This window comes from Petromyzon marinus, chromosome 17, assembly GCF_048934315.1.
Source record: "Petromyzon marinus isolate PM22_M1 ecotype Great Lakes invasive population chromosome 17, UKy_Petmar_22M1.pri1.0, whole genome shotgun sequence".
In the NCBI taxonomy this organism is placed as follows: domain Eukaryota; kingdom Metazoa; phylum Chordata; class Hyperoartia; order Petromyzontiformes; family Petromyzontidae; genus Petromyzon; species Petromyzon marinus.
The window spans coordinates 9,686,856-9,707,870 of record NC_133683.1 but is presented as its reverse complement, the minus strand read 5'-3'; the positions used below and the strand labels follow the sequence as shown (position 1 = coordinate 9,707,870).

At 51.7% G+C, this 21,015-nt stretch overlaps 1 protein-coding gene across 1 annotated transcript; it reads left to right on the top strand.

Annotated features, from left to right (window-relative positions):
- Positions 1-2,017: 2,017 nt before the first annotated feature.
- On the top strand, positions 2,018-18,569 carry LOC116943374 (uncharacterized). The gene is made up of 5 exons (XM_032956213.2): positions 2,018-3,257; positions 9,981-10,044; positions 11,661-11,791; positions 13,074-13,218; positions 14,235-18,569. The coding sequence occupies exons 1-5, from the start codon at positions 3,182-3,184 to the stop codon at positions 15,094-15,096; spliced, it is 1,278 nt and encodes a 425-aa protein (XP_032812104.2). The 5' UTR covers positions 2,018-3,181; the 3' UTR covers positions 15,097-18,569.
- The last annotated feature ends 2,446 nt before the right edge of the window (positions 18,570-21,015 follow it).

The following is a 21,015-nucleotide window of genomic DNA, read 5'->3' as shown; positions in this document are numbered from 1 at the left end:
AAGCCGTCTTTGTCTCCCCCATCGCGAATATTTTCCAAACCGCACTCAAGAGACGCTCTTCCCATTTAAGGGGCTGCTCACAGGAGACGCTGTAGGGGCTGCTCACAGGAGACGCTGTTGGGGTGCTCACAGGAGAGACGCTGTAGGGGCTGTTCACAGGAGACGCTGTAGGGGCTGCTCACAGGAGAGACGCTGTAGGGGCTGCTCACAGGAGAGACGCTGTAGGGGCTGCTCACAGGAGAGACGCTGTAGGGGCTGTTCACAGGAGACGCTGTAGGTGTAGGGGCTGCTCACAGGAGACGCTGTAGGGGCTGTTCACAGGAGACGCTGTAGGGGCTGTTCACAGGAGAGACGCTGTAGGGGCTGCTCACAGGAGAGACGCTGTAGGGGCTGCTCACAGGAGACGCTGTAGGGGCTGTTCACAGGAGACGCTGTAGGGGCTGCTTACAGGAGACGCTGTAGGGCTGTTCACAGGAGACGCTGTAGGGGCTGTTCACAGGAGACGCTGTAAGGGCTGTTCACAGGAGACGCTGTAGGGGCTGCTCACAGGAGACGCTGTAGGGGCTGCTCACAGGAGACGCTGTAAGGGCTGTTCACAGGAGACGCTGTAGGGGCTGCTCACAGGAGACGCTGTAGGGGCTGCTCACAGGAGACGCTGTAAGGGCTGTTCACAGGAGACGCTGTAGGGCTGTTCACAGGAGACGCTGTAGGTGTAGGGGCTGTTCACAGGAGACGCTGTAGGGGCTGCTCACAGGAGACGCTGTAGGGGCTGCTCACAGGAGACGCTGTAGGGGCTGCTCACAGGAGACGCTGTAGGGGCTGTTCACAGGAGACGCTGTAGGGGCTGTTCACAGGAGAGACGCTGTAGGGGCTGCTCACAGGAGACGATGTAGGGGCTGTTCACAGGAGAGACGCTGTAGGGGCTGCTCACAGGAGACGATGTAGGGGCTGCTCACAGGAGACGCTGTAGGGGCTGCTCACAGGAGAGACGCTGTAGGGGCTGCTCACAGGAGACGATGTAGGGGCTGCTCACAGGAGACGCTGTAGGGGCTGCTCACAGGAGACGCTGTAGGGGCTGCTCACAGGAGACGCTGTAGGGGCTATTCACAGGAGACGCTGTAGGGGCTGCTCACAGGAGAGACGCTGTAGGGGCTGCTCACAGGAGAGACGCTGTAGGGGCTGCTCACAGGAGAGACGCTGTAGGGGCTGTTCACAGGAGAGACGCTGTAGGGGCTGCTCACAGGAGAGACGCTGTAGGGGCTGCTCACAGGAGACGCTGTAGGGGCTGCTTACAGGAGACGCTGTAGGGCTGTTCACAGGAGACGCTGTAGGGGCTGTTCACAGGAGACGCTGTAAGGGCTGTTCACAGGAGACGCTGTAGGGGCTGCTCACAGGAGACGCTGTAGGGGCTGCTCACAGGAGACGCTGTAAGGGCTGTTCACAGGAGACGCTGTAGGGGCTGCTCACAGGAGACGCTGTAGGGGCTGCTCACAGGAGACGCTGTAAGGGCTGTTCACAGGAGACGCTGTAGGGCTGTTCACAGGAGACGCTGTAGGTGTAGGGGCTGTTCACAGGAGACGCTGTAGGGGCTGCTCACAGGAGACGCTGTAGGGGCTGCTCACAGGAGACGCTGTAGGGGCTGCTCACAGGAGACGCTGTAGGGGCTGTTCACAGGAGACGCTGTAGGAGCTGTTCACAGGAGAGACGCTGTAGGGGCTGCTCACAGGAGACGATGTAGGGGCTGCTCACAGGAGACGCTGTAGGGGCTGCTCACAGGAGACGCTGTAGGGGCTGCTCACAGGAGACGCTGTAGGGGCTGTTCACAGGAGACGCTGTAGGGGCTGCTCACAGGAGACGCTGTAGGGGCTATTCACAGGTGACGCTGTAGGGGCTGCTCACAGGAGACGCTGTAGGGGCTGTTCACAGGAGACGCTGTAGGGGCTGCTCACAGGAGACGATGTAGGGGCTGCTCACAGGAGACGCTGCAGGGGCTGCTCACAGTCGGCACTCGGGTTGGGGACGTCGCGGTTCGAGGGCTGATTGGACGCCGCGTCTGACGGGGCCAGCTCCGAAGAGTTCGGCGTAGCATCGCGTCTCGGCGCCGTGCACGCACGCAGACAGACGACGGTGTACCGGGTAGTTGGCCGCTCGAGGCAGTTTTGACGCCCAAGTTCGACAATGATGCCGGGCGAGCTGGTTTCGGGCCTACGGGCGACATTCTCAGCGAGGCTTCCATTCCGGTTCTCGGCTCGAATATTAGAACCATGAATGTTCGTACGAGTCGATTGCTTAAAATACAAATCTCGCGAGACCATACCAAAACATATACACAGTACGGTACGATACAAAACACGGGCTTAACTGTACCGATTAATGCATTTAAGAAGCAGTGGCATTTGTCTTTGTATCGGTGAATTTATTTTCCCTTTTTTATAACATCAGCCACATACACATTGAACACACAGGCGCACATCATTCGACACACACGCGCACATATAAAGACACAGATCCTCTTATAGCCTTCACAGACCGTCGGGACAAGTGCAGTTAGCGAGCACCTATGAAGGCGCGAACGGCGGCACGCGAGGGTGTGTGGCCAGCACCGTTCCCGGCCGCCTTTGTCTCCCCAGTGCTAATGTGTACAGACCGCACCAGATACGCATTTGAGGCAGAGTGGACCTGCGAGCAAGGCGCAGGACTGGTCCGGATAAAGCGATCGTCACCGGGCTTGGCCGTGAACGGGAATCGAACTCGGTTGGCCGAGTTTGTAGCGGGGCGCGTGAACCGCTGCGCCCCCGCTCCCCGCATGCACGCGCACGCACAGACAGGACGCACGCGCGCGGGAGTGGGGGGGAGTCACAACAGAGGGGAGGAGATAATGCGGCGATACCAGGGCGAGAGAGAAGGCGGGATGGGGGGGAAGGAGGAGGAGCAGAGAGTCTGGAGACGCGGCAGAGACGGGAGACCCAGCGGCAGTGACGGGAGAAGTGGGAGGAGAGAGGCAGGGAGTCTCACACGCGGGCAGGAGAGAGAGGACACGGAGTGCTGGAGAGAGTGAATCGAGAGTCGCGGAGAGGACGGGACGTCCCTGCGAGACACGGGAGACGCAGGGAGCGCTTCGAGGGCAGGGAGAGGTCGTGGCGGAGTGCCGACGAGACGAGAGGAGAGAGGAGAGACGGCGATGGAGGCGCTCCTACGAGTTCCGTTGCTGCTGCTCGCGGCCTCGCTCCTCACCTGTCCGCCTCAACTCGTGCACGGTGAGCGGCTCACCTGCAACTCATCCTCCTCACCACCACCACTCACCTTCGCCAGGCAGCCTCACCACAACTCCACCACAACCTCGTCGCCAACGCTCACTCACTCCAGCCTCCCCAGGTCCCAGGAAACTTCACCCATCCTCACCAATCCTCACCAAGCCTCACCACCCAGACTCACACAGCCATCCTCACCAAGCCTAGCCACCCGAAGTCTATATGTAGGCTTTGTGTTCTATATATGAACCAGCTGCTATTTAATAACAAGGCAAGGCAGAGGAGATAGACTCACCAAGTTCGCACCATCGTGTCCTCTTGAGAGCAGTGACTTGGTGCTTATTTCGTTGTTTGTTCGATATATATCCGAGTAACGATCGTGTGGTGGTGGGCGGGGGCACGGTGGTGAGATGTTAACTCCCTCGCCTGGTACGCAGGAGGTCGTGGGTTTGATCCCAACCATGACGCCTGCTGCTGCTGCTGTATATTTGGAGTTTGCGTGTTTCTGTCTCCGCGTAGTCGCGTGGATTTTTCCCGGTTCCTCCGGGTTCTCCCTCCACATTTAAAATCACGCGTTTAGAGTATTTGGCTGCAATACATTTCCACGTGATAAGCCCACTTCGTTGAGCTATCATTGTGATAGCCAGGTCGCTTCTTTAAAAAAAAACTACATAGCTCAGTGGGCCTTACCTGGTACAATAAAATACATTGTTTAGTTTTAGTTCTGTATGCGAGCCGGTCGGTTAAAGCGACCATCGGGAGCCCGCAGTGTGCGGGGTGTGAGCGTGGCACGCGTGGAGAATTTCGAACCTTCGAGGCCCTTCAGGCAGGACAGCCTCTGTGAGTCTCAAGGCTCGTACTCACGAGGGTCGTGCAACGGAACGTTTCGGCAATCCTCTTGTGTTTTTTGTGTGTGTCCTGACGAGTGCTCTGCACGTGCGTGGAACCTCGAGTGTCGGGAGAATATCAACACGTACGAGGGGATAACACTTTCTAAAAAAAATTCGTACCAGATGGGTTTACAAACCCAATTGCTGTACTGCTATCTGCGGCTACCTCGTTGCTTATGAATCTGGGGAGTTTTACAATCCTCGTGTCTGTGACGCGGGATGAGCGGCTGCGTGGCGATTGAATCACGGGGGTCTCAGCTCCCTACTCGTACTCCTCTCCGTAGGACTCGCCTGATGATACTGGTCGTTGTAATCACCAGCGAAACGTCGTACTCAAATCGTAAATGTTTCGGGTTTGCTCTCAAACACACTGGTGTGCTGATGTAGTAACTGACTGGCACGTTTTGTCGGGTGCTGGTGAGTCTAACGATATATTTACGCGATTTAACCCTAAAAAATATTTATAATTATGAGTCACGAAGGACGTTGACTCTCGACACCTCGAGTTGTCTTCATTTCTTCCAAATCTTCGCTCTCCGACACGCCGTGAGCAGTGGTGGCCGCTCCACGTGGAACTCGCACGGAGCCTCTGAGTGCTGCTGCGTGTGGGCGGCACGCGTGAGACAGCTCGCACCTCCATCACCACCATCCCTCTACAGTGAGGGAAAAAAGTATTTTATCCCCTGCTGATTTTGTACGTTTTCTCACTGACAAAGAAATGATCACTCTATAATTTTAATGTAGGTTTATTTGAACAGTGAGAGACAGAATAACAACAAAAAAATCAAGAAAAACGCATGTCAAAAATGTTATAAATTTATTTGCATTTTAATGAGGGAAATAAGTATTTGACCCCTCTGCAAAACATGACTTAGTACTTGGTGGCAAAACCCTTGTTGGCAATCACAGAGGTCAGACGTTTCTTGTAGTTGGCCACCAGGTTTGCACACATCTCAGGAGGGATTTTGTCCCACTCCTCTTTGCAGATCTTCTCCAAGTCATTAAGGTTTCGAGGCTGACGTTTGGCAACTCGAACCTTCAGCTCCCTCCACAGATTTTCTATGGGATTAAGGTCTGGAGACTGGCTAGGACACTCCAGGACCTTAATGTGCTTCTTCTTGAGCCACTCCTTTGTTGCCTTGGCCGTGTGTTTTGGGTCATTGTCATGCTGGAATACCCATCCACGACCCATTTTCAATGCCCTGGCTGAGGCAAGGAGGTTCTCACCCAAGATTTGACGGTACATGGCCCCGTCCATCGTCCCTTTGATGCGGTGAAGTTGTCCTGTCCCCTTAGCAGAAAAACACCCCCAAAGCATAATGTTTCCACCTCCATGTTTGACGGTGGGGATGGTGTTCTTGTGGTCATAGGCAGCATTCCTCCTCCTCCAAACACGGCGAGTTGAATTGATGCCAAAGAACTCCATTTTGGTCTCATCTGACCATAACGCTTTCACCCAGTTGTCCTCTGAATCATTCAGATGTTCATTGGCAAACTTCAGACGGGCATGTATATGTGCTTTCTTGAGCAGGGGGACCTTGCGGGCGCTGCAGGATTTCAGTCCTTCACGGCGTAGTGTGTTACCAATTGTTTTCTTGGTGATTATGGTCCCAGCTATCTAGAGATCATTGACAAGATCCTCCCGTGTAGTTCTGGGCTGATTCCTCACCGTTCTCATAATCATTGCAACTCCACGAGGTGAGATCTTGCATGGAGCCCCAGGCGGAGGGAGATTGACAGTTCTTTTGTGTTTGTTCAATTTGCGAATAATCGCACCAACTGTTGTCACCTTCTCACCAAGCTGCTTGTCAATGGTCTTGTAGCCCATTCCAGCCTTGTGTAGGTCTACAATCGTGTCCCTGACATTCTTGGAGAGCTCTTTGGTCTTGGCCATGGTGGAGAGTTTGGAATCTGATTGATTGATTGATTGCTTCTGTAGACAGGTGTATTTTATACAGGTAACAAGCTGAGATTAGTAACACTCCCTTTAAGAGTGTGCTTCTATTCTCAGCTCGTTACCTGTATAAAAGACACCTGGGAGCCAGAAATCTTTCTGATTGAGAGGGGGTCAAATACTTATTTCCCTCATTAAAATGCCAATCAATTTATAACATTTTTGACATGCGTTTTTCTGGATTTTTTTGTTATTCTGTCTCTCACTGTTCAAATAAACCTACCATTAAAATGATAGACTGATCATTTATTTGTCAGTGGGCAAACGTACAAAATCAGCGGGGGATCAAATACTTTTGTCCCTCACTGTACATTACCATCACCATCCCTCTACATCATCATCCCTCTCCATCACCACCATCATCCCCTCTCCATCACTATCCCTCTCCATGACTACCATCATCAACCTTCTCCATCATAACCTTCCATCACAACACCCCCCCTCCCTCCCCCGCTCCACCCCTGCACGCCCCCCTCCCCTCCAGAGAGAGGTCACGCAGGCGGCAGGCGGCAGGGTCAGAAGCAGGCATCACGCACGCGCCCCGGGCAGGGATGGTGCGCGCCTGAGATTCCTGGAGGGGATCGCTGTAGTCCATAGGGGATCATATAGGGGATCGCTATAGCCGCAGCCACGTGCCACCGCCACGCGCTCCGTATGGGCGCACGCGTGCGTCTATATATACAGGCGCGTGTGTGTGTGGATGTCTGTGTGTGTGTGGAGCGGTAGTGTAGCGGTTAGCGCTACGCTGCGCTAAGAACCTGGCGACCCGGGTTCGATTCTTGCTCACGGCCAACACCAGTGACGATTATTTGAACCAGTCCTGGGACTCCCCTAGGTCGACTCAGCCTCAAATTAGTACCTGGTGCTATGTGTAAACATCGCCACGAGGGAGACAAAGGCGGCTGGGCTTGGTGTTGGCCACTCACCCTCTCGTGTGCCGTGCAGCCTTTATAGGTGCTCACTAACAGCACTTGCCCCTACAGTCTTGTAAGGCTGTATGGAGGATGTTTGTCTATGTGTGGATGTGTGGATGTGTGCATGTGGGGAGCGGTGGCACAGTGGTTAGCACGCTGCGCTACAAACCCGGCGACGCGAGTTCGATTCCCGCTCACGGCCACAACCAGTGACCATTATCTGAACCAGTCCTGGGCCGCACCTAGGTGGACTCAGCCTCAAATGAGTACCTGGCGCGGTGTGTAGTAAACTGGGGAGACAAAGGCGGCCGGGCGTGGTGGTGGTCACCCACCGCCTCGTGTGCGACAGTGCCGGCACCTTCATAGGTGCCAAAGGTTTGTTGAGGCTATAAGTGGGATATGTCTTTGGTGTTGGTAGGAGTGGGGTGTCTGGCTGCTGGCTGGCTGCGTGGGTGGCTGTGCGTGCATGGGAATTAGATTACCATTCTCTGACAATGTAATTCCATTCGTTTGTCTTTTACTTTAGGCGGCGGCATGAGTCACAAACTGTAACCCAGTTCAATTTTGATTTAAAGCTTTCGTGACTGCAGTGATTCATATTCTTGGTTCTTTCGGTAAAGTCACGTAGAAGGGAAACAATAAAATACAATTTCTTGCTGTGGTTTTCACACCTGATGATGATTGCTTGTGTTGCAGTCGAAACGTCGTGAGAATTTTATTGTTTTATATTTTTATTATTTTATTGTTTCCCTTCTACGTGACTTTACCGATAGAACCAAGAATATGTAACCCAGTTCATTTAACCCCCCCGCCCGGCTCCGTGTGATCGGGCAAAGAGGCATCGCGTGCCCCTTGTAAACACGGAGCCGGGCTCCTAGCTGCGTAAACACTGAGAAACTTAATTAAAAATGGATACATCTATAGTCAGTCGTTGTTTTAGAGGTGAAACCCTGGGCTGTGAAATGATGACATTTCTGCAGCCTGTGACCATCGTGCAACATCATCATCACCACACCAACATCATCATCACACCAACATCATCATCACACCAGCATCATCAAATTTATCGTAGACAAATACTCTAAACGCATGTTTATAAATGTGGAAACCCAGAGGACCTGGAGAAAAATCCCCGTAACCACGGGGAGAGAGACACACATCCTCCAAATATACAGCGGCAGGCGTCAGGGTCGGGATTGAACTCACGGCAAGCGTGTGCTGGCCGGCGTGCGGCAGTCGCTCCTCTGTAGGGTTTATCCCCATTGCTTAAGATTACAGCCAGAGGAGTCGGGAACAGTCGGGAACGCCGTTCTGCGAATTTATTTTGTGATCCCCCCCCCCTCCCACACCCATCTCACGTCGTGTAGTCCGTGCGAATTGTTAGAATTGTTGTGCGCCGGCGAAACAAAGGAAATAACTGGCGCGACGCGGAGGGGAGCTCTGTCAGTCGATCCGTCAGCGGGCGGCGGGCCCCCCCGGTTTATTTTTAACCGACATTGTTGAGCAAAATCCTCTTGAGCACGTGGCCCGGGCTTTGGAGGGGGGGGCAGGCGGGCGTGTGGGCTGCGTGTGTCGTGCAGCATTGTAGCCATCGTGCACCCCTGACCCCGCTGCTAAGATTAAACAAAGTGTATTTAATGTCAAGACACCACTGGGCCATGTTGCCGTGGCTAAATATAACCCGCGGCGGTGGCGATGGTGGCAGTGGTGGCAGCAGCCAGCGGTGGTGGCGTTGCTGATGTATTTCCACTTTGCACTCCCGAGTCTGCACAACTGAGAGAACATGGGTTCAAGCCCTGGGGCCTGGTGGGTCTCCCATTCGGTTTTTAATGGCCATGGTAGAGCTGCTCATCTTACAGCACCCAGATAGCAGGTTCGAGCGCTGATATCCTACTGGCTGCGTCAGAGTCACGTGTGACCTCTGAGATCATGGCTTTAAAGCCTCAGGTTTAGGCGTCTGTCTCACTGAACGCTCACAACGACCATGTCCAGCCCAGGAGACAGCGCCACTGAGACCCCCCTCCACTCAAGTAACGGTCTCAGTCGGCGACTCGTGGTGAAGGCCACTCCGCGCGACGGGCTGGCCTCCTCACCGACGCTTTGCTGGCCGGGGTCGAGATTAGCACAGACCGCACACGGGCCGGGAGGAGCGCAGCACGACGGGGCGGTGCCTCTCGGAGACGGCACCGCGCCGGGACGTGGTCGCGGCGTGGAGGCGTTCCCCTGCCACGTGCTCTGACAGCCTCCCCCACACTGTGGAGCGAGAGATCTTCACGATTCCACTGGGAGAGCGGCGAGCAGAATTAACCCCTCGATACCGAGTGAGAGTAGGAACGAGATTCTACGGTCATCTCATTCGCACCGTTTTTGCCCGCCGAGGAATTTGAACGTTGACTGAAGGTTGTTCACCACTCGCTCTCTCCCGATGGAGATATAAAACTCTCGCCGCACAGTGGAGGGGCCTGTCACAGCACCGCAACAGGGAAACTCCACGTTGCAAGTTGCGTCCGATGGCTCGAGCGCCGTTTGGGAAGAGTCTGGTAGCAGCTTTGACCGTGGCGCGATGGGCGAGACGCCCGTGGGGAGAGACGGGTGCGTCGTGCCGGCATCGCCTCGGCAGTTTTGACGGGCGCCACGGTGGCTAGGAGATGTTAGCTACCTCACCTGGTATGCAGGAGGTCATGGGTTCGATCCCGACCCTGACGCCTGCTGTATACATGGCGTTGGCGTGTCGTCGTGTGGATTTTCCTCCGGGTCGTGCGTTTTTTTCCCCTCCAGTATTTAGCTGCTATACATTTCCACGTGATTTTCCACTTCGTTGAGCTATCATTTGTGGTCAGATCGCTTCTGAAAAGGACATGTACAGCTCAGTGGGCCTTACCTGGTCAAATAAAGATAGTTTAGTTGAGTTTTCTTGTCGCCAATAGCTGCTCGCAAACTGAGCTGACTGTCGTCGTTGTTGTCGCTGCAGGAGCCGAGTGCAAGGAGGGCTGCGATCTGCGCCAGGGCTACTGCGAGGTGGACGGAGAATGCAGGTGAGGTCGCTGGTCCCTCGCTCGCTGTCCCTCGCTCGCTGTCCCTCGCTCGCTGTCCCTCGCTCGCTGTCCCTCGCTCGCCTTTCCCCTTGCGTCCCACGTCCGGTAAGCGGCCTGGCCCGCCGTGGTTGAGCTCTGCGCCGATGGCCACGCTGACCCGCGGTCAGATCATTATCACAGCAAGGGGGGTGCCCTCGTCCGACAAGCGGGCTGCGCACGGACATTACCTGTAGACCGAGGCCATGCAGCACTGCGGTCGAGTGGATGGTGATGCCAGTACCATAGTCGCCCTTCCACCTTTGTATCCCCGATAGTTACAGTGGCACCTGCTGCCGATTTTTGGCCGTGACGACCGGAGTAGAAACAGGTGCCAAATTCAGATAGCATGTGAGCACCGGTGATGGATGTGCACATGGCCAGATGTCGAACCCGTGCTTTATAGGATCCTAGTGCGGTGTGCAAATAATGGACAGCTCCACTCCCGAGCACACGCTCCGTGTAAACAAGACAAAGATCCCCCCCTGTAAAGCTTCAGCAGACTGTTGGAGCAAGTGCTGTTAGCGAGCACCTTTGAAGGTCGGCATGACACACGAAGGGGTGGGTGGCCAGCACCACGCCCGGACGTCTTTGTCTCCCCTAGTGGCGATGTTTACGCATCGCACCAGGTACTCATTTGATCCTGAGTCGACCTAGGGGAGGCCCATTACCGGTTCAGATAATTGTCACTGGTGTTGGCTGTGAGCGGGAATCGAACTCGGGTGGCAGGCTTTGTGGTGCAGCGTGCTAACCGCTACACCCAAGTAAACGCACGCACGCACACACACACGGGTATACGTCGTGTGCGCTATGTTTAGCGATCACACTTCTCGTGCAAAGCCCCTGGTGGATGTGGCGTGTCTGCTGAGTGCTGGGTGCTGGCAGGTGTACGGGTGGTGCTGTGCAAATGGGTGTGCGGTGCCAGCCTTAATAGGCGCTCGCTAACACCTCTTTGCCCCAGCAGTCCAGAGCTCTGAGAAGAGAATCTCTTGTTGGCTTGCCTCTATTCAAACGAGCGTTGGGAGGTGCTGGTTTCTCTGCCGTTCGCTAAGGCAGAGACGGAGATTCCATATTTGTATGGTGGGGATGAGTTAGTTCGTGGGGCAGCTATTGACGTCTCAAGTAATGCAGCCTCATCATAGTGGTCCTCATTTTACTGACCATGGTGGCATGATGATGGTTGTGATTATGATGCCGATGATGGTGGTGATGAGGATGAATTGGCTGGAATGATTTTATATTTAAACTTAATTCAATATAACATCTGGAAAAGCCTCACCGAGTCTCCGAATTCTCGAATCCGGGAGGGTCCTGCAATGGGCCGGTTCCTCCATAGCTCCAGCAACCATTGCCGTGGGCTCCCACTGGTCTCTCGCTGTGAGCAAGACATTCACTACGCTGGCAATGCGGACGAGCAATCGTGAACAAAAAGACGTTGACCCAGTCACGTGATGATCGCGAGCGCCACGAAGCAGGACATGCCCGGCATCAGATATTCCAGATTTTCCTAAAGTGGTTTCAACTTGTGCTCACGCCGTGCCCCCCCCCCCGCCCCCGCCCTCCCGTGCGGCGGGCTGTAGGTGCCAGCCCGGGTGGCAGGGCGAGCTGTGTGGGAACTGCACGCGATTCCCCGGGTGCCAGCGCGGCTCCTGCCACATGCCCTGGCAGTGCGACTGCGAGGACGGGTGGACGGGGCGGCTGTGCGACCGCGGTGAGTGGCCCACGAATGAACGCGTACACGCGCTCACTACGCACACACACACACACGTCAACACCAACAGCCGCCATTTGCCGCCGCTGAAAGGCGGCGACGTCACCGCAGCCCTTGTGCCAGGCTAGGTGCACTTTGAGGCAGTTGCGTGAAGTGTCAAAGGCCCGCTGGTGGGAGGTCACGGGAGAGACCCAAGCGCCATGGGTTGACCGAGATGACTGGCAGATGCGCCACCTGTGCTCCCCACTGTGCAACCTCACTGCCTTTTATCCCACTGGCGCTCCGCTTGTTGTTGTGAGCGTCGCTCCCCTGCCAGCCACTGTTGCTGGAGGGCAAGTGCTTCCAAATTCCCAGTAGCGTCCTTCACGAGCCTCCCCCACAGAGGCAGAGCTTAACTCTGCTGGTATTAGTTGTTTGCAAGCCCAATCAGCTCCAGATCTTCATGAACCGAATCAGCTTCATCTCTTTCCCAGCCCGTGCCGCGCCCATTTAGCCCCCTCTATCCGGCCAAATAGAAGCCGCTTGGGGAATGCGATGGCTAGGCATGCGGGCTACATGACTCAGCCAGCACAGCCTTGCCTGCCAGATGAGCTCATTATGTACATACATAAACACAAACAAGACAAAAACACCCCCGCATAGCCTTAGCATACTTTTAGGGCAATTTTTGCAAATTAACACGTATGAAATTCCATAAAGGCACACTAGGGGCAGGTGGCTAACACCACGCCCGGCCACCTTTGTCTCCCGAGTGGTGATGTTTACACGCCACACCATGTACTCATTTGAGGCTGAGTCGACCTTGGGGAGGCCCAAGGCCGTGAACAGGAGGGCGCTAACCGCTGCACTAACCGCTGCACTCCTGCTCCCCACACATATACTGTCCATACGTGTATGCACACACGTGCACACATACAAATACATGCACCTACACACGCGCAACCTGCATTATAATACATTTCTAAACATTCCGCTGACATTCGTGAGGATGTTCATGTAAAAATGAGGCCGGGTGTCACCGTGGTGAGGACGTTCAACTCACGGGGGCTGAAAGTTTCAAATCCTCTTTGCGATCGACTCGGCCCACCTGTCCCTCTGGTCTTCCTCTGGGGGAAATCGTCCATTGGCCATGGGAACGTGGAATTTCGGTCACTCCTGCCGCTCATGCCACCAATGGAGGCGACCGCCACGCCCATTTGAGCGAGGGAGACAACAACACTGACCTTTGACTTTTCGTGTTTTGACCCCATCCTGCGGGCCTCTTTGCGTTCACTTGCCACAGATCTGAACTTCTGCGGGCACAATCGGCCGTGCCACAACAACGGCTCGTGCTCCGACGACGGCAGCGGCGGCTTCACGTGCACGTGCGCCGACGGCTTCACGGGCAGCCGGTGCGAGGAGCGCGCTGGGCCCTGTCACCAGCAGGGGTGAGTGGCCCCCTCCCCCCTTCCCCCACATTCTAGCCCGAGGGGTCGGCAACCTGCGGCTCCGGTGCCGTGTACGGCTCTTTGGCTGCCCCCCTTCACGGGCAGATTTTTTTTAACGTAAAATCACTTGAATCTTAAACCTTTCAGTTTCAGTTTTCAGTTTCATTTATTTGGTATAGCCCTTGAGCCATTCGGCTCTTGAATCGGGTGCAACCGCAACAAACAAAAACATGAACAAGAAACATTTTAAAGTGACTATGCGCAACAGAAAAAATCCCAGAAAAAAACAGCAAAGTCTTCCAGAAAAAGCACCGAATATCAATGCTGTGTGCAAAAAACTTAGCTGAACACAAAGATAACAAGTGGCTTAGAAAATAATGGGATCACTTACGGACTGTCTTGGTGACTATTTTTAAAGAATAACTAAGGGAGGAAACAACTAAATTCCATCACCTACTTCGTTTATTTGAGCCAGAATGTGCGTTTGTCATCTGGTGTGTACCTGCTGCTGTGTCTGTGTACAAGTGGCTGTGCGTGTGATGCGGCTCTCTGACTATTTTGGTCAAAGACAAAAACAAAGAAATTGGCTCTTCTCCTTCTTCTTCTTCTTGGAAACGTTTCCGACCTCTGTTCTAGCCTCTTACCCTTATTTCCCTTTTGTTGTTTTGTCTCGATTATATATATACTTTTGGCTTCATTGTTGAAATTTGTCATTTTGGTGGCCCAGGTAAAATTTTGCAAATGAGGCTCATCAAACAAAATGAACTTGAGACTTGAACTCTCGTACCAAGTAAAAAAAACATGCGTAAATGTTATCGGTGTTCATATATACCCCAACACTGCAACAGATTGAGCATAAACCCATGTATACGGGGGTATACCATTATAGCACTCAACGCTCCGCACAGATTAAATCTGCAGACAGACCGAATGAGTTAATTGTGTATGTTCACAGCGTCGACCGCCAATTAACTCTGCCTTTAACCTTGGGTCCCCGTGTCTCTTGTCATGTCCAGGTACCCGTGCAAGAACGGCGGCGCATGCATGGACGAGGCGGGCTCGGCTCACGTCCTCGTGTGCCTGTGCCCGCGTGGCTTCTCGGGGCCGCTGTGCGAGGCTCCGCCCGACCCGTGCGCGAGCCGTCAGCAGCGCGGGCCGCCCTCTCCGTGCGCCGAGGGCTCCACGTGCGTGCCGCGCGGGCCCTCGCGCTTCCTCTGCGTCTGTCCCCCGGGCCGGGCGGGCACGCGCTGCGAGCTTGCCGCCGCCTCCTCATCATCGTTATCGTCATCCTCCACCGCCGTAAACCCCTCCGCTTTTGCTGCCGGAGCCGCAGCCAGTCCGATCGGTTCCACCGTGCCGGGCCCGGCAATGCCTCCTGAACGTTCAATCGCGGAGCCAACAGATGCCGGAGAAGATCTGAGCAAAGCCGGAGAGGGGAGCTCCGAAGCGGCTCAGGCAAGGCCGCAGCCAAACCTTCAGCTCAAGATAACCGTCGTGGAGACGGAGCAGAGGCGGGAGGGTGGCGACGGCCTCCTGCTGAGCGACAGTGGCTGGCTGAGCGCCTTGCTCGCCGTGCTGGCCTTCGTCGGCCTGGTGCTGGCGTGCGCCCTGGCGGCGCTGCTCCACCGCGAGGGCCTGTGGAGTGCAGTGGCACGGCATGGCCCTCGGAGTGGTGTCGAGGAGAGTGGTGGCTCGGACGATGTCGAGGCCACGGCCGGGTCGCACTCTAACCTCATTGGACCCGGCCGGCTGAAGCCTCCCTCTGTGAAGGCGGTGGACAACATCACGACCCTGCTTGAGCCTGGCCAGCTTAACAAGGCCCACAAGGACATCAACCTCCGGCAGAGCCTCGCCTGTGCAAAGTCTCTCCAGGGTTGAGCCCCTGTCCGTCGCGAGCCTCCACTCTTTGCTGGGCCCAAACTGGGGGTTGCGACACTCCCGTGTGACTCTGTTGAACCATTATGATGCCGAGGCGGCCGTTTGTGTCGTCTTCCACGAACTGCACAGCACCTTATGACCCCTTCCCTTTTCGCCACCCTCTCAGGCCTCCTATCTCACCCGAGTAAAGCTCCCCCTTCGTGGGTAAGGATCTAGGCAAGTTTGTTGTGGAGCGAAGTGATTGCTGAGATATCTTTTTAAATGACATTTTTATATTATCGTTTAAAAGTAAAACTGATGTTGTTGTTGTTGTTTGGAGTTGAGCTTTTAAAAAAGGCACAAAATATCTTAGTGTGTTCAATTGTGATAGACATAGGCCGACATCAAAGTCCCACCTCGAGACTTCTTTCAGTCACACGGACAGCTCTCTGTCTCTCTGTTGCTCGCGTGACCGTGAGGATGGCCCGATCACAGGAGGTACAGCACTAGGCTCATGCGAAGGTGTGTGTGTGTTGTTGTCCGGTAACCGGTCCTAGGCAATGAAACGTGCTCGACGTGAACAACATGAATCTACTAACATCTGAAGCACAGGCACGAATTTGTATTTATTCCAAATTGTCACCGATAGTTTATATGACACCCAATCCAAACAGATGGGACTAGTAACAGGGGTGCAACTATGGGGGGGTGGGGGGGGGAGGTGGCAGTGTCACACGATGCAAAGGAGCCCAGTCGGCCACAAGGGGGTCCCGAATCAACAGGTAAACAAATACAAACAATTATGATTTAAAGCTTTCGTGACTGCAGGGATTCATATTCTTGGTTCTTTCGGTAAAGTCACGTAGAAGGGAAACAATAAAATAATAAAAATATAGAACAATAAAATTCTCACGACGTTTCGACTGCAACACAAGCAATCATCATCAGGTGTGAAAACCAAATTGCTGTGGTTTTCACACCTGATGATGATTGCATGTGTTGCAGTCGAAATGTCGTGAAAATTTTGTTTTATATTTTTATTATTTTATTGTTTCCCTTCTACGTGACTTTACCGAAAGAACCAAGAATATAAATACAAACAATGTTAAGAAGGACTATTTTTATCAATAAAACAAATTAGCTGCGGTCTACCATGTAGCAAGCCCCATTAATGCGTCTGGCTATTGTATTAATAAAGCAGCATCAAGTTTCACAATCCACCTCCTTTCAGGACATCCTAGATCGATGGACCGGCAAGACGCACGATAACTTAATTGTGAGTAGTGTTGCGCCTTTAAATATTGTTATTAATATTGTCACTGTGACACTGTCTTCATCTAAACCCAATACACGGTGCAACTAAAATAATATATGAATATATACATAGTTATAGCCTACATATTGTATTCGGGTTAAAACATCCGTAGCTATTTGAGTAAAAGTGAGTCAGGAGAAAGGAGGGGGGCCCACAGTCGGATCTTGCATAGCACCCCCCCCCCCAGTTGAAATAGGGAGCTGTGCCCATGACTAGCAAGTGCTTTTATAACCTGTAAATTCAGTTACCCAATCTGATACTGAACCCTTGGCCTTATTAGGTGTTGCCTTAGTTTGGCTCATAAAGCGTTGGACAATTCCGTTTCATGCTTGTGGAATGCTCAAGTCTGCGTCTATGCGCAAGCTTTGATTCATATTGTAAGGAGTGAACGTTCACTCAGTTGGTCTTCTCAGCACCAGAATGACCAATCAAGGGCCTTCGTACTTGCACGATTGTGGAAATGTCCAACGTCGAGTGACCTCGGACATTTCTACAATAAGAACTTAAGATATAACTCCGATTCCATGAGAGCGTTGCGAGAATTATGGATCGCAAAGTGAGGAGGGAACTTGGGAGTGATCAAAGTGAAAACAGTCAACCGATAATTAATAACATAACATGAAAGCATTGCTATGAATAACATGAATAATACTATCAATAACATTCATAACATATGCAATCAACATTAATCGCATAAATATACTCACCTCAGCAAACCGACTGGAATGAGGTGCGTGGAGCGATGACATCACACCAGCCATGTTACGTGCGGATTTTCTTCCTCGCAGCTGATTGGCTTGTGCAGTGGCAGTGGGTGCCGTCGTGCCTAGTAACCGTTGCCACACCCACAGCATTGTGATCTCACGCGCACGCGCCCGGATTTCCTTCGAAAGTAGTTCTGTTTTCTCTTGCGGGCGTATCGGATCATACTACAATCGTAGACGAACCAGACTTAAGGGAAATTTACACGCATAATTCTGTACTAAGGCTCCAGGGTGCTACGTTTCAAAACCCCTCTGTGTCCCCTAGTTGTTAGGATGGTCAAACACCCTGCCAGGACCGACAGCCTGGTGAGGCTGGTTGTCATTACTGGCAAAACGTCGTACTCGAATTGTAAATGTTGTGGGTTTACTCTCCAACACGTCGGTGTGTTGAACTATTAACGAATTGGCACGTTTTTTTAAGTGACAAACCTTACTAATTGGCTGTGTCGGGTGGTGGCGGATTTAACGACATTTATATTTACGCCTTCTAACCCAAAAACCTCTGTTATGGAAAGACATTCATCCAGTAGTGGATTGACAAAGGGCGACGTGTTATTGTTGTTATTTCATGTGATACAAAGTGAATGTTCGATTAATTATTCATTATAATTGAGCTGTATGTGAATGCGAAATCAGTCATTGATTGCACTTATACGCTTGTGGTGTACGCACAAAGGACGTCCCAAGTGGGAGGCAGCACAGCGAGTAGGTCTCCCCATTAGCATCTGCAGCATCAGCAGCATGTTGAGTGGTCTCTAAACTGCGTGCGTGGTTTTCTCTGGGCAACCACGGCTTCCACCCACGGCAACATGAAACATCTACCGAGCGGGACCCTCCGGAGAATCAGCCTCGAGGAGACTTGAGACGAGGCTTTAACTGGGGAGGGGGAGAAGACGTCAACGCTATTTTACTATTTACGGACAGCGCGTGTACAACGCAAACATTCACGGAGGTGTTCACGTCAAACCGTTTCGTCACTCGCCGTGCCGAGGTGTAGAACACTGCTTGCACATCGTCCGTTCACAATCTGCGTAACTCGCTGTACCCCAACCCACCCGAGCCCTCACCTTCCCCCTTGTCCATGGGCCACAGCCGACATCGGTATCACCTAAGAATGGCACAACCCTCGTAGTACCGATTCATTTACATGGCCAATACGAGTGAATTACTTTGATGAGCACACTTATCACGTAGCTCACCGTGTTATTGGTCACGTACATAATTTGGAACCATCAAAGTTCCAACAAGTGAAATATCTATCTACTCCGGGCTCATGGTCTACCCCCGACTTCCCTTTGGATCTTTAAAATTTGCACTGTGCTTTATATTTTTAATATATATAAACTATATGCTGTAAATGATTTTGTAATATTGAAATTATATCGAAAAATAAAGATGATGGTGATGACGATGATGATGTGCCTACCTCCGAGTTGTGCGATACGCCAAGCTCAGTGTGTTCGCTGTAGGAATGTAGACCGTGTCTGTTGTTCGCTGTAGGAATGTAGACCGTGTCTGTGCGTGTGAGCTTCCTGTGCTAACACAAGTGAGACGATCTGGACGAATGTTCATCGAAGAGGTTTTGGGAAGGGACAATGAAACTGAGCGGGTGAGGCATACAACAGAAACAGTTTGAGAACGTGTGCAGATAGCTAAAGTTTGTTATTTCGTTAAGGTAATTGTCTAGTTAATCAGTGGTAATTAATCGTTCATGTTAATAAAAACGGTGGAGTGATATTAACTGCTTCGCCTGGTATACAGGAGGTCGTGAGTTTGATCCCGACCCTGACACCTGGAGTTTGCATGTCCTCCCCATAGTCACGTGGATTTTTCTCCGTGTCCTCCAGTTTTTCCCTCCACATTTAGAAATATGCGTTTAGAGTATTTGGCTGCTATAAATGTCCACATAAGCCACTTCGTTGAGCTATAATTTGTGACCAGGTCGCTTCTGAAAAGAGCAATATAGCTCAGTGGGCCTTACCTGGTAAAATATAAATATTTTATTTTATACCTACGTGACTTTACCGAAAGAACCAAAGAGTATAAAATAAAAAAATAGTTTAGTTTTAGTAATCAGAGTAACTTCTGTAGAGCTGTAACATGGCAAGCCATTATAGATGGGCGCTGAATGAATGACAGCTGTTTGTCCAGTCAGTGATCAGGAGACGCCGTGTCACTTGTGGCTATCGACAGGGGTGAGGAGTTCTGAGTGAAATCCTGAATTCCAGGCAGCGACTCTTGGCAGCCACGCCAGAAGTATGTGCTTCAAGCCGCCAACTGGTAAATACATCGGTTGACAACTGTGCGAAAAGTCGTCTCCAAACCCATCTACCACGTGGCAGAAAAAAATACATTTCCACCACACTCCATCAAAAGTCTCTTCATAGTACAGTGTGAAAGAAGTTCAACATATATATTAAATGAATATGATTCAACGCTCTTGCGTTGTATGGTAAAAATTCAGTTGATACCGGTTCGTGTGTTACCTGAATTAATGAACCCAGATTGGCCCTCGTGAATTCTTCGCATTGGGGTAGTGCCCTTAACAAGGTGCAAGGTGCAACGCCAGCCAGTCGTGAGCACGTGCTCCAGAGTGCGAGTTCCATCGTGAGTACGGAGGTATCCACCGCCACGCAAGGTTTGTGGATTAGGGAGATAAGTTTCAAATTTTCGACTTGATTTTTTTTTACCAAGGTGAGAATGCAAGACACGCAAAGAGAGAGTCGCATGATTGATGTTAAATTTAGTCAAGAAAAGTTTTAAAGCCACCAGTTTATTGGTCAAAATTAGCTAAATACATTGGCACATATAAAACATTATCTCTGTAAACGTGATAATCTTGTCGGGTGGTGGAGAGGACGTGACAATAATTTTGGCATAAAACTATCACGCGGTCCAACCCCAAAAACACAACATTGATCAAGGACAGTGTAATTCCCATTAGTGACGCGGGGCAGCTAAAATGACAAAAGCAATGACAAGAGAGACAGGTTAACACCTCGTAGTAGGGCTTTCGCGACCGATGTCATCCATAAAATAGTTTTTTTGGGTTAGATCGCGTAAATGTAAATGAATAGAAATATATTCACAGTTACGATTACATGTGAATAACCCAACTAATAATAGAGATCCATTGTACTTTATATTACTACATGAACCCCCCTGTAAGACGGAAACAGGAGGAATTCTCACAATTCTGTCTGTCGCCTGATCATGCTGCTGGTTGTTGATGTTGTAATTAGCAAAACGTCACGGTACTCTCCAACACACAACCGGTGTGTGCTGAACTCGTAACTAATTGGCACGTTTTGTTTAAGTGACAAACCTTACTAATTGGCTGTGTCGGGTGGTGGCTGGTTTAACGACACATTTATATTGACGCGATCTAATCCCCCCAAAAACTCTATTCTGGATAAGACAAGAGACCTGTAACTTGGACTTAGAAATCATTCCTTTAGGCACAGAGGAATCAAAGGTCGACCCCTTTCCTATCGATTCTGAAGAACAGCATCATGTTGTGACAATGCATCCATGCACTAGTTCACCTACTTTCCATGCATTTTTGAATTCTTAAAGCATCGTTGCATCAAGTAGCAAGGCATCGATTCGTCACCGAATGATTAATCTTAAAACTCACGATACATGCTTCAAATAGCGTGCGCAATAACCGAGCGTTTACGATTTATGCGACTTGTACGCTAATAGAACATTTTTCTTGTATGCTAATTGTACATTTAACTTGTATTCTAATAGCGCATTTAACTTGTATGCTAATAATACATTAACCTAGATTTGAAGCTTTCGTGACTGCAAGGATTCATACTTGTTGGGGTTTTTTTTCGGTAAAGTCACGTAGGTAAA

Bases quoted from the DNA above. Each gene is read 5' to 3' on its own strand.
- LOC116943374 (XM_032956213.2), top strand. From the start codon at position 3,182: ATGGAGGCGCTCCTACGAGTTCCGTTGCTGCTGCTCGCGGCCTCGCTC. The intron at 10,045-11,660 runs GTGAGGTCGCTG...GGCGGGCTGTAG, and splicing joins GAGGTGGACGGAGAATGCAG to GTGCCAGCCCGGGTGGCAGG. The intron at 13,219-14,234 runs GTGAGTGGCCCC...TGTCATGTCCAG, and splicing joins GGGCCCTGTCACCAGCAGGG to GTACCCGTGCAAGAACGGCG.